General features: G+C 40.5%; 1 protein-coding gene across 3 annotated transcripts in view; it reads left to right on the plus strand.

Moving 5' to 3' along the window:
* LOC124875775 (carbohydrate sulfotransferase 15-like) overlaps nt 1–16503 on the plus strand; it is a 55886-nt gene extending 39383 nt beyond the window's left edge. For all 3 annotated transcript variants that reach the window (XM_047378179.1, XM_047378180.1, XM_047378178.1), the window contains 5 exons: nt 1431–1574; nt 10140–10296; nt 13540–13696; nt 15353–15500; nt 16015–16503. In XM_047378179.1, coding sequence (XP_047234135.1) covers nt 1431–1574; nt 10140–10296; nt 13540–13696; nt 15353–15500; nt 16015–16214 — 806 coding nt within the window. In that variant the 3' untranslated portion in view covers nt 16215–16503. The remainder of the gene's footprint in view (nt 1–1430; nt 1575–10139; nt 10297–13539; nt 13697–15352; nt 15501–16014) is intronic.
* Nucleotides 16504–16975: the final 472 nt, after the last annotated feature.

The raw sequence follows: 16975 nt of genomic DNA on the forward strand, positions 1-16975 counted from the left end.
TTAAAGCCCATTTAACACAATCATCCCCACTTTTTCCTTCCATTATTTTATAAATCAGAGTCTGAAGAAGGAGACACCCCTGATGCCTCAAGGTTCCGGAACCATTTCTTTCCTTTTTTCTTTACCCGTTCAGCGGCACGTCTGCCGTCTGGCTTTTCTCCTTTATGAGGTGTAGAAAATTGCTAAAAACCACCCGCAAAACCCTGTGTTCTGCTTTATCCCATTGTTACCAATGAGAACCTCCCTGTCTTTCCTTTGCAGGGTAACCGGGTCCTCAGCTGATGTCTTCCCTCTCGCAACTCTGGAACCTAATTAATTAGTTAGGAGATGATGGTTAATGTATAATAAAAATAATAATATACATTATATCATACAGAGCAACTTCTCACCCAGATATATTTGAAGACAAATAGTTCGAATCCAATCGGCCAGAAGCCGCAGGCGGGCACCCGGACTCCCCTTCCGTAATATGGAGGTGGACTGAGAACAACTCTCAGGCTGGCCAGGCGTCCGTGTCCCATCCTGCGGTCTCCTCTGGCACGTTAGATCCTGTTCGTGACGCTAAAAGTGTTGTGGAATTTTCTTATCAAAGTGAGTAGAAGTTGACTCATAACGAGAAAATCCGGACTTTGTCTTTATAAGTTTTATTCAAAGGCATTCAGCGTTTGAATGACTCTGTCACCGAGCAAGTCAGTTAAGCAGAGTCCCGATCAACATTTACACACAGTATTTATACCAGAACTTCAAAGAGTCTGTGTTTTATGACCCCAGACCCTTCTCGGGTTCAGAGGTGACGAAGTTATCTAGGAACCCATCTGTCCTTTCCAACACATCATCCTAACTGTGGGTTTTAACCATTAAACTTCTGATAATGGCTTTTACAGCTTCCTTCACTAACACAGATGTTCATAGGAGTAAGGCAACCCAAAGGTCCTACACTGTGGAATGCTTACTGCAAGAATTTCCATCACACCATTTAAACAATGTAGGTATGATGGCCTAAATTTGTACAGCAAGCTTTTTGATATAATGAATATTCAGTGCTTCTCATTGCTTTGAAAAGCCATTTATGTGAGCTATATGTTTCTTCCCCTCTAGTTTTCAATCTGCTCTGATCTTTGGAAATTTCCTTTGAAAGAAATAAGTACAAAAAATACAGAGATTGTCCTAACATTTTCAAAATATTCTTAGAGTTAGGAATTGGCGATGTTTTCATGAATCTTGATCAAAGATCTGATTGAAAGAAAAACTGATCATTTTCATAGTACCTGGCATCAATATGTGTTATAGTGTTTTGTGCAAACAAAGCTTAATGCTTTGGCTTTCTTTTGGCGTTCACCTGCCTCTGCAAGCTTGGACCCTAAATAAAGTTTAATATGCTAATAAAAACCCAGAGATTAATCATCTTTGTAATATTTTTTTTTTGTCAGGCATCATTCGTCTTAGTGAGGGCTTGCATGATCGGTACCCGGTGGAGGACTACCTTGATCTGTTTGATCAGGCTGCTTACCAAATCCAGGGTGAGCTAACTACAAACATCAGCGGATCACCCAGCCACCCAAAAATCATAATTGGTAAGTCACATAATTAGTTAACTTTTATAGCAAATATCTAAAATATAGCTGGTTAATGAAGACTTGGAAGGTAACATATCTTAAGAATACTTTATTGTCAGTGTAGCTGTTTGCAAAACTTAGTGAGATGAACACAAAGGAACAGAAAAAAGGACATAAACAAACCTATGCTTATACAGTGTTTATACCACAAAGTACAACTAATATTTGAATACAAAAAATTAAATGGTCATTGATATAAAAGTAATACCAAGAAATCATGGAGAAAAAAAAGCAGGATAGACAGTCAAACTGCATTCAGGACCAAAGCAAAAATAAATTTGAAATAGACAAATGGACATTTAACAATATGAAGCACAGTTCTCATCATATAGACAAAGGCATAATAGAAAACTGCCTTCTATCCTCTGAAAACAAATCAAATGTGTTATTGCAACATGTTTTTGTACTGATCAGCAATTATGATATATCTGACAATCCTAAATTCATGGAAATTCTTTTTATCTATTTGTTTGTAAGGTAAACTAATACTAGATTTGTTAGAGAAGCTACTTGAAAAGGGTATGACTCAAAACTTTAACAAGGCCTGTGAAGGTAGCCATGTGAATTAGTGGCATAGCTGGAAAATTTCAGTTTGACATTATGCCACTGCAATAAAAAAAATATATATATATATATATATATATATATATATATTGAGGCTTTTCACTTTTCCTTACCAATGCTGAACGTAAGCATGGAGGGTGCTCTATCTGACTTTTATCTAGACATGCTCCAATCAGAATATTGTGGCCAATTTCCGAGCTCCATTTTGTAATGCTTTGTTTACATTTATTTAATGTATTCTGATTTCTCTTTAAGAACTGCAATACAGAAATATATTAAGGAACAGTACTCAAATGAGGGTTTTACTATTTCATAACAAAGCAACATGATCACAGACTTCACTTTTTAAACTTTTTTTAGCATCCTATATCAGTGATTAGCAGAGGTGATAAGTAATTAGTTATCATTTACTTGAGTAACTTTTTTAAAATAGTATATTTCCTGGAGTAGTTTTACTGCACTTTTTAGCTCTACTAGAGTAATATTATTTTGATATAGCGCTACTCTTACTGGAGTACAGTTTCTGGCTACCCTATCCACCCCGAGTTACTTCACTGAATAAAAATCAGTCAACTTTTAACCAAACATGCAACAGACACAGAGACAAACCTACAAAGTTTATGTTAAAGTGAGACTTCTTGGTTGTACTAAGACTTCATTGTTCTACCAAGCCAGCTGTGCCATTTGGATGTCAAGTAAAAATACAGTATTTATTCTCACAGAAATTGTTTTATTTTAATACTAAAATACCAGGGCTGCACGGTGGGGCAGTTGGTAGCACTGTTGCCTTGCAAGAAGGTCCTGGGTTCGATTCCCAGCCGGGGGTCTTTCTGCATGGAGTTTGCATGTTGTCCCCGTGCATGCGTGGGTTCTCACCAGGTACTCCGGCTTCCTCCCACAGTCCAAAGACATGCCTGTTAGGTTAATTGGTCACTCTAAATTGCCCTTAGGTGTATGAATGAGTGTGTGCATGGTTGTTTGTGTGTTGCCCTGTGATGGACTGGCGACCTGTCCAGTGTGTACCCTGCCTCTCACCCATAGACTGCTGGAGATAGGCACCAGCTCCCCCGCGACCCACTATGGAATAAGAAAATGACTGACTGACTGACTAAAATACCAGAATTTGCACATAATTTACTTTTTTCTTTCTAATTACATAATATTTTAAATATTTAACAAAATGTTATAATCAGATAATCAGTAGTTTTGTAACCTTTTTACGCATGACAGCTTTTTACCTTTCCTTGAGTAAAACATTTGAATACAATTATTGGCTACTCCACCCACCTCCGGTAATTAGCTTTGACAGCATGGTTAAAATTACTAAAACTGCAGTCTCCGTGTGTTTTCCAGAACTAATGCAGATTCTTACCTTGACTGTAAGATTTCTTAGAGGCTGCCAATATTTTCAAATACAGTCTCTTCTATGATTGACAGAAGTTAAAATGATAAAAGGGAACAACTTTGTTCCTTTTTGCACTCTGTTAAGCCTTCCTGTTATTTGCTGAAAAACATTCATGTCTCCGGACTATGGAATGTATCCGGAGTACTCAGAGAGAGAACGCATGGGGAGAACATGCAAATTTCTTGCAGAAAGACCCCAGGGCAGTATTTGAATCCTTGACTGGCTTGCCGCAAAGCAACAGTGCTACCAACTGTGCCTCCGTGCAGCAGTGTCACAGGCTAATAGAATAATTTTAAATACCTCACTTATATGAAAATAGCCAAATTTGATTAATCTTCTCTTTGGTGTTCCCTCACAAACAAATTGTTACTGATGTAACAACAAAAGAGTATTGTTGTAATTGCAACCTGGGACCACTTAGTATGGTAATCTGTAAACAAGAAAAATGTTTTGCTTTCAACCTGCAGGTCACAGATCACAGCCGATCAAGTTGAAAACCGACCAATTTCAGTCACCAGCTAATTTCTAGGGGCATCTTTACACTTTTATGTCTTCCAAAAAACCAATATGTAAAAGCTTGTCAAAACGCTTTCGTGTCCTCTCTTGACCTTATGCAAGATTTTTATTCAAAAACACATTGACAAGACTCATCATTCTAATTTAAATAACAAACTGTATTGTTTTATACATTTGCATAAACAAATGCAATCAGAGTCATTACGCAGAGTATAATTAAAGCTTGATGGATGCTGAGCATCATAATACATTTATTCAGTATTGCAGGGGTTTGTTAACAATTGACCTTTATAAATCCTAGTTGTCTACAGCAGGACTCCTGTACAATCTTCGTGTCAAATAAGAAGCAAGCCAGTCTTTGTATCATACTTCAAATCTTGATCTATGATGAAGCGTAACCCAGTTACAAACATCCTGCTTCTCACTGTGTACAAGCAAACCAAACATACCCTTTAAACTCAGCAAACCAAGTGCCAGGAAGCTGCTTATCAGCTTTGGTGTACTCATCAGTCTCTTATACAACGAGCATCTTAAGAATGACATGTCAGCAGAGATCTGAATGTACAAGATACAAATGATAGCATGTTAAACACTGCCTTACACACGGCTAACCAGATCTACAGGAAGTTTTAGTAGCACAAACATTTCCTGCTCAGCTTGATCTCTGCCTTCCTGTTTCTTTTCTTGTCAGAACATCATTTCTTGTGGCTGTCAGCTCCCCTCTCTTTCTTGCTTCATATTAGTTACTAAGGTCATGTAGCAGCACTCTGATATGTATGTGAAAGTGGCCCAGTAGTATTCTGCAGCCCCTGTCAAGCTGCACCCACGACCGTTTTTGGCATTTGTCAGCGCCCAGCAACTTCACTTGTAATCTTATATTTTAGAGGCTGCAGGTAGCAAGGCTTTTCTGCAGGAGCCACTTTTACTTCAGCGAGGGTTGGTAATTTTTTTTTTCTTTTTTAAAGAGAGCCAGTGACTCAGCTCTAAAAAGACCCTCTAACATCTTTTTAATACTACACGTCCTTTTGCCTCAGTAAGCCACTTCATTGGAGTGCTTTATAAAGGAATCATTGTTTTTCTGAGTCTGACCAGCAAAAATATCCACAGTGGAGAAACCTACAGCCCTCCTTCCTCTATCAGCATATCCCATTTCCAGCCTCACTGATCCTATCTGTTCCTCTCTCTTACCATCGTCCAAACACTGTGTCAAAGAACTGACTCAGCTGGGAAGGAAAACGGATTTATCATTTCAACAATACCCTTTTCACACTACATAGAGTAGAGCTTAGCATGCTGCACTGTTTTGTTTCCGTCTTTAAATATGTAATCCTTGTAACTTGGTGGGGAAGCGTGCCAAAAGCTCACTCGGTATTCACCTAGTGCCCTGGGATAGCCCACCAAGGTGCAGGCCTCCGGCCAGGATCTTTGCTCTCCCATTCTCTGCAGCCGACGGCCAGGTTGGAGCACCACAGGAACGACCGTCTGGCTCCTTCATTTGTTTATTCCTGCCATAGAGCAAAATAAACCCCCTCAACTAACACAAGGACCTTTAAATAGATGTGATCGAATTTCATTTCCGACATAACAGCATTAGTACAGATTCAGCTTTATATTTACTTTTGTCAGCACAGAAAAAAAGTCCTGGGTTTAGTCGTTTCTCTGAGGGAGAGAGAGAGATAAGGCTTCACTTTGCAGATAACAGCATAATGAAGGCACAGACAGCCTAATGAATCCTGAATATCATGTCTCAGTGTGGCCTGATAAAGTTACTAGGCTCAAATGGTTTGAGAAAGGATTGTCATTTGACTTGATATGAGCACTACGAGTGTCACTGTGTTGACTGCAGTCATGCTGCAGTTTCTCCTCACCTCCAAAGATGCAATTATGAATGGTACTTGTTTGTTTGTGTGCTCTTACGAATGTATTACTAAAACAACACGACTTTTCAGTGTGCTGGTTACAGCTTTAAATTAGAGGACTAAATGGAACTTGATTGAAGTTTATCTGTTTTACAGCTGATCCTTGTTTTCTAAAGAAAAACAATTGAGGAATAAACTGTGCTTTACAAAAATATTGATACCCATTGAACTTTTTGCATTTTGTCACATAACAACTCAAAGTTCAGTGTATTTTTCATTTGGATTTTATGCTACAGACCAGTACAATGTAATATGAACTGTAAGGGAAAATAACACAGGGTTTAGAAATGTTGTTACCAGTGCAAATCAGAAAAGAGTGAATTGATACCATGTTCAGACTACACTGAGTTGGATCCACTGGAGGAGGAGAAAGCCGGACAGACTTGGCAGGCCCAAGCGCATAGTGGGGGTCTGCTGGGAACACCTGGCGGAGCCCTCAGCCAGGGATGTATTCAACTCCCACCTCCGGGAGAGCTTCGACCAGATCCCGGGGGATGTTGGAGACATAGAGTCCGAGTGGACCATGTCCTCCGCATCTATTGTCAATGCTGCTGCCCATAGCTGTGGCCGTAAGGTCTGCGGTGCCTGTCGCGGCGGCAATCCCAGAACCCGGTGGTGGACACCGGCAGTAAGGGATGTTGTCAAGCTGAAGAAGGAGTCCTATCGGCTGTGGTTGGCTTGTGGGACTCCTGAGGCGGCTGACGGGTACCGTGAGGCCAAGCGTGCTGCAGCCCGGGCTGTGGCAGAGGCAAAAACTCGGGCCTGGGAGGAGTTCGGTGAGGCCATGGAGAAGGACTACCGGTTGGCCTCGAAGCGATTCTGGCAAACCGTCCGGCGCCTCACGAGGGGGAAGCAGTGCTTCGCCAACACTGTTTATAGTGGGGGTGGGAGACTGCTGACCTCGACTGAGGACATTATTGGGCGGTGGAAGGAGTACTTCGAGGATCTCCTCAATCCTGCCATCACGCATTCCCTGGTGGAAACAGAGGCTGGGGACTCGGGGTTGGACTCTTTCATCACCCAGGCTGAAGTCCCCGAGGCGGTTAAAAAGCTCCGCGGTGGCAAGGCTTCGGGGGTGGATGAGATCCGCCCTAAGTACCTCAAGTCTCTGGATGTTGTAGGACTGTCATGGTTGACACGCCTCTTCAACATTGCGTGGCGGTCGGGGACAGTGCCTCTGGACTGGCAGACAGGGGTGGTGGTCCCCCTTCATAAGAAGGGTGACCAGAGGGTGTGTTCCAACTACAGGGGGATCACACTCCTCAGCCTCCCTGGTAAGGCCTACGCCAGGGTATTGGAGAGGAGAGTCCGGCCGATAGTCGAACCTCGGCTTCAGGAGGAGCAGTGTGGTTTCCGTCCTGGCCGTGGAACACTGGACCAGCTCTATACCCTCTACAGGGTACTCGAGGGTTCATGGGAGTTTGCCCAACCGGTTCACATGTGTTTTGTGGACCTGGAGAAGGCCCTTCGACTGTGTCCCTCGTGATGCCCTGTGGGGGGTGCTCCAGGAGTATGGAATCGGGGGCCCTTTATTAGGGGCCATCCAGTCCCTGTACGAGCGGAGCAGGAGTTTGGTCCGCATTGCCGGCACTAAGTCGGACCTGTTCCCGGTGCATGTTGGACACCGGTCCTGTTCATAACTTTTATGGACAGGATTTCTAGATGCAGCCAAGGGCTGGAGGGGGTCTGGTTTGGGGACCAGTGGATTTCGTCTCTTCTTTTTGCAGATGACGTGGTCCTGCTGGCCCCCTCTAGCCAAGACCTACAGCATGCGCTGTGGCGGTTCGCAGCCAAGTGTGAAGCGGCAGGGATGAAAATCAGCTCCTCCAAGTCCGAGGCCATGGTATTCGACCAGAAAAGGGTGGCTTGTCCTCTTCAGGTTGGAGGGGAGTTCCTGCCTCAAGTGGAGGAGTTTAAGTATCTCGGGGTCTTGTTCACGAGTGAGGGAAGAATGGAGCGGGAGATTGACAAACGGATCGGTGCGGCTGCCACAGTAATGGGGGCGCTGTGCCGGTCCGTTGTGGTGAAGAGAGAGCTGAGCCGAAAAGCAAAGCTCTCAATTTACCGGTCGGTCTACGTTCCTACCCTCACCTATGGCCATGAACTTTGGGTCATGACCGAAAGAACGAGATCCTGGATACAAGCGGCTGAAATGAGCTTCCTCCGTAGGGTGGCCGGGCACTCCCTTAGGGATAGGGTGAGGAGCTCGGCCATCCAGGAGGGGCTTCGAGTAGAGCTGCTGCTCCTCCACATCGAGAGGAGCCAGTTGAGGTGGCTCGGGCATCTATACCAGATGCCTCCTGGATGCCTTCCTCGGGAGGTGTTCCAGGTACGTCCCACCGGGAGGAGGCCCAGGGGACGGCCCAGGACACGCTGGAGGGACTATGTCTCTCGGCTGGCCTGGGAACGCCTTGGGCTCCCCCTGGAGGAGTTGGAGGAGGTGTCTGGAGAGAGGGACGTCTGGGCGTCTCTGCTGAGTCTGCTGCCCCCGCGACCCGGTCCCGGATAAGCGGAAGACGACGAGTACGAGTACGAGTAAAGAATAGGCCTAAATCCAATTGAGAATCTGTTGCAAAACTTGACAATTAATCTTCGCAGATGCTCTCCATCCAATCTGACTGAGCGTCAGCTATTTCACAAAGAAGAATGGGCAAAAATCTCCATCTTTATATGTTAAAAGCTGGTAGAGACATACCCCAAAAGACCTGCAGCAATAATATACGTATTGATTTAGTGAACTGAATGCAATAAATGCACAGGTTTCATATTTTTATTTGTAAAAAACAAAAAACTATGTATCGTTTTCCTTCCGCGTATATGCTACTGCTTTGGTTTATCAAAAGAAAAAAAGAAAATCACAACAAAATATATTGAGGTTGTAATATGGAAAGCTTCAAGTGCTATGAATTCTTGGGCAGGTCACTGCACGTTTATATTTAATAAAGTCAGAGAAACCCATTGGAAGAAAATACAGGTATTTTTTTTTCTAAATATCAGCTTTCCTTTACTTTTATATGGGATTTACTAAAACTTAGATATGGACCCTTGTGGTTGGAGCACATTGCTGTGGGGTGTATTGAAGTCTGGGTGCATAAGTGTTACAACTCAGCATAAGTTTTCAGTTTAATAGTTATGGTATGGGCTTTCAGTTTGTAAAGCTAGGTTTAAATTGAGAGGGAGAGGCATGCATTTATCAATAAAAGATCCACACAAAGAATCACGTATTTACATTCTTTGTATTTAACAACCTTACTGCACAGCACAGGTGCAGCAGACAACTAGATTCTTGTCTCAAAGGGAGACATTACGGGTATTTTTAATGATGAATAGAGATGCACTGATCAGACAACAACTTCCACACCAAAAAGTGTTTTTGTGCTACCTGCTAGTGATCAGTATGGGAGAGTTTGAGTACACCAAATAGGGCTGATCACGTTGAAATTGGGCCTGTCACACTGCCCTCAGTTGGCTCTGAAATCCAAGGTTTAATTGTTCTGAATGTCTCTTAATTGATATGAATTATCACTCCCCTACACAACATCAAGGCATTAAGGGGGGAAAAAACTCTTAATGTCACTCATAAATATATTAATTTGAATATGTTCCTGCACAAGACTCTGAAAGCAAGCACATGCAGTATGTTTCCTGTTGGAACTGAGATCGAGATCTGACTTCATGCCAGATAGATAATATAAAAAAAAAAACATTTTTTCCTTTTCTCCTATTCAAAACTGTAAATTACAAAAGCATAATTTGTGATATTTAAGATATTGAAATTGTATTTCAACATAAAAGCTACATCCATTGTAACCTAAGTGGCATATGCATTCAATATGTCCTGCTTTAAACCCTTTAAAACATGCAGTTGTTTTAATTTTATGGCAAAAAAAGCCAAATGCAGCACAGAGACCTCAAGGGTGGAGCAAGCCACAGCAGCTTTGGTATTATTTCTTAGAAGAGAATATCCAAAAATGTAAACATGAGCTGTGAATCTCTTAAACTATAATAAAAGTAGCAGAAACATATGTGTATATGTGTTTTGCTTTGAGACATAGTGCAGTTTTAAGAGTCTGATTGTGATCATCCTTCATTTCAACCACTGTGGTTGTTTTCTTGCAGGAGAAGCCAGTGCCTCCACTATGTGGGATAACAACGCCTGGGTGTATTTCTATGACAACACCACAGAGGGAGAGCCACTGTTTCTCATCCAGGACTTTATCCATGCAGTACAGCCTGAGGCCCGCTTCATTGTCATGCTCAGGGACCCAGTGGAAAGGTTGAAAGAATTTCTATCACACTGCCCTCAATTGGCTCTGAAATGCCTGTAATGATGCAGCTCTGAAACATGCCCCTATCACAGCCGTTTACCCTGCTGACACAGACGGATACCTCGCTGCTTTATGGGAAACAAAAGCTCTGCTGTTATGAAGGATGTGTTGAGCTTTTACTGGGGCTGGGTATCTCAAAAATTTCATTGCGATGCGTTTATTAGACCTGTGCAGAGCTCACTCCTGAGTGCCTGACACTCGTTTTAAACTAGGTCTTCTTGACTTGTTTTCTTGTTAACATTTCTTTTTTCACACCAAAGAACATCAGAGAAGGCCCTCTTTAATTGTTTTTGTTGTTCACTTCCTGTGCACCAGTTGTGGGGGGAAATGATGGTTGATTTGATCAACCATGCCATTTTCAGAGAGTTGCTTACAATCTGTTTTTTTGTGGGTATGTTTATTGCGAAGTGAAAAAAAAAATACAAGACCAAATACAGCAAGGGAGTAGGGCACACCACAACCTCCCCCCTTTCCAGATGCACCCATTTAACTAATTTCAGCCAACACTGTCATGTTGGCCCTCTATATTTGTTGTGAACTTGCTACTTAAGTTTTTTAACCTGTTATTCTTACAAACTCTTTCATAGAGGCATGTTGCGCTTCATAACTTTAAAGATGTAATTCTGCTTGGAAAGAAGCAATCATAAGAATTATTTTTTTTTAATGCATTGATTAGGTGTGGACTGGGATGAGTTTCTCATAATATAAGTTGATTTAATAATGCTAGGGTTTCATAGTATTTACACATTTAAAATAGAAATGTGTAACATGATAAAGCAACAAGTATTTTTACTTCTTCTAAAATAGTTACTATTTATTGTATGTTATAATCATAATTATCTATATTTGTTTATTGTTAATTTGACAAATTGACTAAAGCCCAAAAAATCCCCCACTGAATTTAGTGTTCTAGTGCTCATTGCAAGGAATATTATATCTTTTTGCAATTCAGTTGTTTTTTAGACCAACACAAGTCCAACAAGCTGAAATTAGAAGGCTATTTAGTTGGGCTATCTGCTCTGATAGTCAGGTTGCAGTATGTTGGTTAACAGCTTGGCAACTGCAGCCTTACTACTGTAGTTGGGTCGTTATTCTTTAGTTTCATCCCTTTCTCTGAAATATTTCCATAAAGCCAAATTTGTCTTTCTTTTAAACAAGGCAAAACTACAGTAGCCATTTTTCAAAACCAGCAGTGCACAGAAACATGCACGAGAAGGGAATCGCTACATCACCTCTACGATCTACACATTGAAGTGAAAACTCAGTACACTCCTGCACGTTCTCTCGTATCTAATTAAAAAGACTTGAAAGAATACTAACGGTATGACAGAAAATTTCACAATGCTTTGTTTCCTAAAAATGTAAGAGGTAACATATTTGCATGGGTCTAAACATGAGGAAATGTAACACATTTTGTAGTCCTTTAAAATCTTTGAAATATGTGTGTTGCCTTGATGCTTCCTTGTTTTCTAAAGTATGTGTGTTTTGGAATGAATTTATGGGGTAAAATCCAGTATTTATCTATTTCAGAACTGGATAGATACCTTTTGCGTGATGCCACAGTCTCATATTAATTTTTATGTTTAAGGATCAAAAGACAATTGGTGACTACGAGTTTAAATGTGCTATTAAGGTTTTTTACTGAACTGGTTCCAGTGCTAAACCAGTGCTATTGTTTGCTCAGTACCAGTTCTTTTGGTGCTGCCACCACTGCATGCTCTGTCTCTGACTCTTTTTTGGATACAACTAAGACGTGGTGCAGAGGAAAAAAAACACTTTCGCCTGGAGCTGCTGCTGGTGTCACAGACCAGCAACCAGTTAATATGTTGTAAGCTTTATGTTGTAAGCTTTTGTTTTCCTATTTCAAGGGCCAACATTGATAAAAAGTTAGATTAGATCTAGGAAGGAGTTATAGCTGTTGCCTTCTGCTAAATTCAGAAGCACAATTTCCAACTCAATTCTTAAGCACTCCAGTTTGCCATCAGGTAGAGAGAAGTTGATCCTGCTGTAAATTCTGTGTTTGTTTGCTTCTTGCATTGGTCCTGTTTGCAGACCAAATCAGAGATGGTTTTGAAACGTTCATAAACACTGCATGTTGTATGAAAAGGCATTGATAAGTTAAGCTAGTGATAGGGCATCTGTTTACATGGATACTGATAGGAATAATATGATTTATGTACCTAAACTATACTATGATCTTCAAAAATAAATTAATTAAACTGATGGACAGGTAAATCAGATGAGTAAATTATCTGTGCAGACTGAGCCTCTCCATACTATAACATCGCATTAATTAATATTATGCTCATGCAGCAAAATTACCGTACGGTATGCTTTGCATCTTCTCACGCCATTGAAATGCAAGATAAATATGCAGTAGTGTGATAGGGGTATTTGTATAACTTGATACTGGAAAGTGGCCCGTTACTACCATTCATAATAGCTTTACACAAAGGATAAAAGCCTAAAGGATTGAAACATCATAATATCTCTGAAATCCAATCACTTTTTCTTTGAATGCAAGCTCAATAGCTTGTACTTAAAGGGAGACCCTCATCCTATGAAAACACCAGTGAGAATCACGTTTTCTCTTGGTAGCCTCTAATACTGTCGGTTCTTCATCTGACTTTGTTTTAAATAGGGCTACACTATATTAGAAACATATGATATTGAGATATTGTTAAAGGCAAATAAATATGTGTTTAGCAAAGTTTGAAAGCAGGTCACCTGAGGTATTATAACCTAGTAAATACTGCATCTAGTGAGTTTGAAGTGTTGCACACATCGATATTATGACGTTTCCATATTGTGCAGCCCCCAGTTTTAAACAAAACCTCTTAACCACCAACATGGAGTTGCAAGATTAAATTGGCTGGTTACCGTGGTGCTTTCACTAACTGGGAACAAAACCTTGATTTCTGAATTTCTGAAAATTGGTTGATTCTGATCACCAACTCACTGAAGCATTTATTTTTTTAACACAGTGGCCCCATACTAAAGGAAGAAACTACTGAAGACATTTCATGCTGGGATTCTCACAGCCTCGCATTGTTTACAGTCTTTTAAGAATATGGAGCAAAAAGATTGCTTATAAATAAAATGCATTCAGTCAAAATCCATCAGCCTTTAGCTGAGATCTTCATAAACTTGAAAAATAAATAAGTTAACATTGCCCCTCTGTTTTCTTCTAGGCTTTACTCTGACTACCTTTACTTTGGAATTGCCAATAAGTCTGCAGAGGATTTCCACGAGAAGGTGTCAGAGTCCCTGCAGTTATTTGAGGGGTGCCTTATGGAGTACACAATGCGCTCCTGTGTGTACAACACCACTGTCAACAACGCAATGCCAGTGAGTGGTCCCTCCTTCCTCTTTTTGTCTGGCAGCCCTGCTTTTAAGTAAAATTTAGCAACCAGTTTATTAGATGGTGGGAAAAGGGAAACGGAAACGGATGGGATAAGGAAAGAAGGAAGGAAATCTGCACATGTTAAAGACCTTGATGAAAGAAAGTGAGGCCTGACTACAACAAAACCTAGTTCAGCAAAGCTATGAACTTCCTTCAAACTCTACTAAATCTTTAGTCAGTCAGTTCAGGGCCCTTGTGTTTGGATCCTGGCCAGCTTTTCTCACAGTACCCAAGCAAACTGGATTAGAGGAGGAGAAGAAATAGTCTGGTTAGTCCTCTTTTGGCTCCACGCAAAAACTGTCTGGTATTTAGATTCTGCTCTGCAGCTGCCTCCGACAAGCTTCGTGACCCTGAGGTGGCAATGCTCACTTTCTGCAGCTGTTCTCAGAGTCCGTCCTCTAATATCAGAGTTATTAATGCATGTTGAAAAGAACTATAGCTGTTCTCGCTGAAGTATCAGATTAATAAAAAGATAAAAGTCAGTGAGGGACCTGAAACTGCCTACATTAAAGTGAGTAGGAAGTTGGTCAAATTACTGGTTTGAGATGCAAACAGTGATCAAGCTATGTTAAACTCAATTAGGGCTCATAATTCAAACATTTTAACTGATAATAAAAAAATCAGTTGGTCTCATAATCTCAAATCAATCTGTAGGATGAATTCTTTATGTGAGAGTTTTATCTCTGTAAAAGAAACAATCTTTTTACGTGTTAAAATGTCTGTTGAGTGTCGTGATGTAAACATTAGACCATGATATATCATTTAAAAGCCTTTCCACAAATAGTATGACAATTGTCCTGTACAGTTCAACTAAAAAGCAAATCTGTCGGAGGGACAAAAATAACACTAAATAAAAAGGTTGCATTAACCTGGTTGCATAAATGTACTCACCCTAAATCAAAAGTTCATTTCAGCATTTAAGTTAGTTTTTTTGTGCATTATTTTATTGAATCTAAGATCTGAAACAGAGTTTAGATGTCCTTCATCCTATTACTATTTTTGGAGCCATAGGTTGTAGAGAGGTTACGAAGGTATAAAATGATTGCTTTGTATAAAGGTTTCAATCAGGAGAAGGTTAAGAAAATAAAATACAAAGTAAGATATGTGTATTAGGAAACACTGGATGAACAAAAGTGATGCAAGACTGATGCCAAAATCAACCAAGCATAATGGAATCTCCACTTGTCTGGACTAGGGGCAGGGTTGCAAAACAGAAGCCTTTTCTTCCAGCAAAAACATCCTAACAGGCCAACAAAAATCTCCCAAAGGTTTGTGAAACAATTATTATACAGTCTGATTAAACCAAACTTGGTCTTTGGGAATGAATGTTTAGCACAAAAACAGCAGTGAGTTTTACCAAAATACCCAAGTTGAAACATGGTGGAGACAACATCGTGATCTGGGGTTACTTTTTTTTAGCGAACAGATCTCGGATTTTTGTCAAAGCATGGTGGTGCACAGGAAAGCTTTTTCTAAAATATCTCCATTTGTCCCTCTTAAAGAACAGGCTGCATGCACCACCATGTTCCTCTGCAAAGGATGCAATATCTTGGACAGAACCTGATGATTTCATGTTATTCTTCTTGTTTTGTTCCCAACAGGTGAGATTGCAAGTTGGCCTTTACATTGTATACCTGATTGACTGGCTGACTGTCTTCAGCAAGGAACAGATTTTGGTTCTTAGACTAGAAGACCACGCCTCCAACAGGAAATACACAATGCACAAAGTCTTTGATTTTCTTAACCTTGGTAAGTAGTCCTAATGATTCAGGTAGGTGTAACGGTGGTAGCATCAAGCTTCGAGGTTGCTTTTCTTCTGTGGCAACTCCTGAGAATTTAAGTTCAAGGCACTTACTGTCCAGTCTAACTAAGCCTGAGCTATTGTGCAAAAAAAAGGGTAAAAACCAGTATGGAGTTGTAAACGTGGTAGAGGCATACACTTAAAGACTGGCAGCTGCAATTGCTGTGGAAGGTGGTTTTTCAAAGTATTGACACAGAGGGAATACTGATGGATGGCATTCTTTTCAAAGTTTGGAGGCTGCAAAAGGTTTGTTTTACAAATTTTCCCCTCCATTTTACAACTATGGACTATTCTGTGTTAGTCTATCCTGTAACATCCAAATAAAATACTTGAGGTTTGAGGTTGTAACCTTCCAAATGGTATAACTACTGTTGCAAGGAGGTATGAATGTTTATTATGTTTTTTTTCTATAAGAAGTCAGAGAGGAAGCAGGGGAGTGACATTTATTTTTGTGTTTTACAGGGTCGTTGTCAAAGGAAATGGAATCACAAATCACAAGAAGCCCAGCATCAAACACAAGGAGACCAGCTGACAAAAACCTGGGACCCATGCTGCCTATCACTAAAGAGATTCTGCAGGACTTCTACAAACCTTTTAATGAGAAACTGGCTAAAGTGTTGCGAAATGACTCCTTCCTCTGGGAGTATAACTCAAATCTCTGAATGGACTGCCTTCAACAAGAAAAAAAGAATGAAGATCCTGATTTTTGGGGATTTTCTACTTTTTTAAGTGCCCAGAAAAAAAAAAACAACATATTTTAATGTAAATTATTTTTAAGTTATAAATGCAGACATGAATCAGAGACAGATAATACCAGCACAAGAAAGTGGTGTGGTTTTGTGTGATTCTGTGTGAGAGAGGAAGAGTGACAGAGTATGTGATGCTGGGAGATATTCAGTTCTGTGTTTTGTGTCCAGATATACAATAAATTGTGAATTTTTAAATAAGGCACAGAAGGTCTCATGTTTTCTGTTTTTATTGGTTTGATTAATTTAAATAACATCAAAACTGGACTAAAAACATCACAGTTTGGTATTCCGGTCATAATTTTATAAGTTGTGCGTGAACCACGATCAGAACAGAGACGATTAGTGAGACAACAGCCCCCTCCTCTGTAAAATCCATGTCACTACGATAAAAGAACTGTTGAGTGTAGGAAGTTCCTAATAAAAACATCAATCCATTGTCTAATCCCACTAATCTTTGCAGTCATTGAGCGAGAGGTGGAGTACACCTTGGACAAGTCTCCAGTCTTTCACAGAGACACACAGGACAATCATGCATGCACAATCACACCTAAGGGCAATTTTGTATTTGGACTCAAAATAAGCTAGAGTACCCAGAGAGATTCTGAAAGAGATGCTGCTCACTTATAAAGACATTTAAAATAAAACATATATTTTGAATGTTGGTCATTCAAAAA

Source organism: Girardinichthys multiradiatus, chromosome 10 (genome assembly GCF_021462225.1).
Source record: "Girardinichthys multiradiatus isolate DD_20200921_A chromosome 10, DD_fGirMul_XY1, whole genome shotgun sequence".
NCBI lineage: Eukaryota > Metazoa > Chordata > Actinopteri > Cyprinodontiformes > Goodeidae > Girardinichthys > Girardinichthys multiradiatus.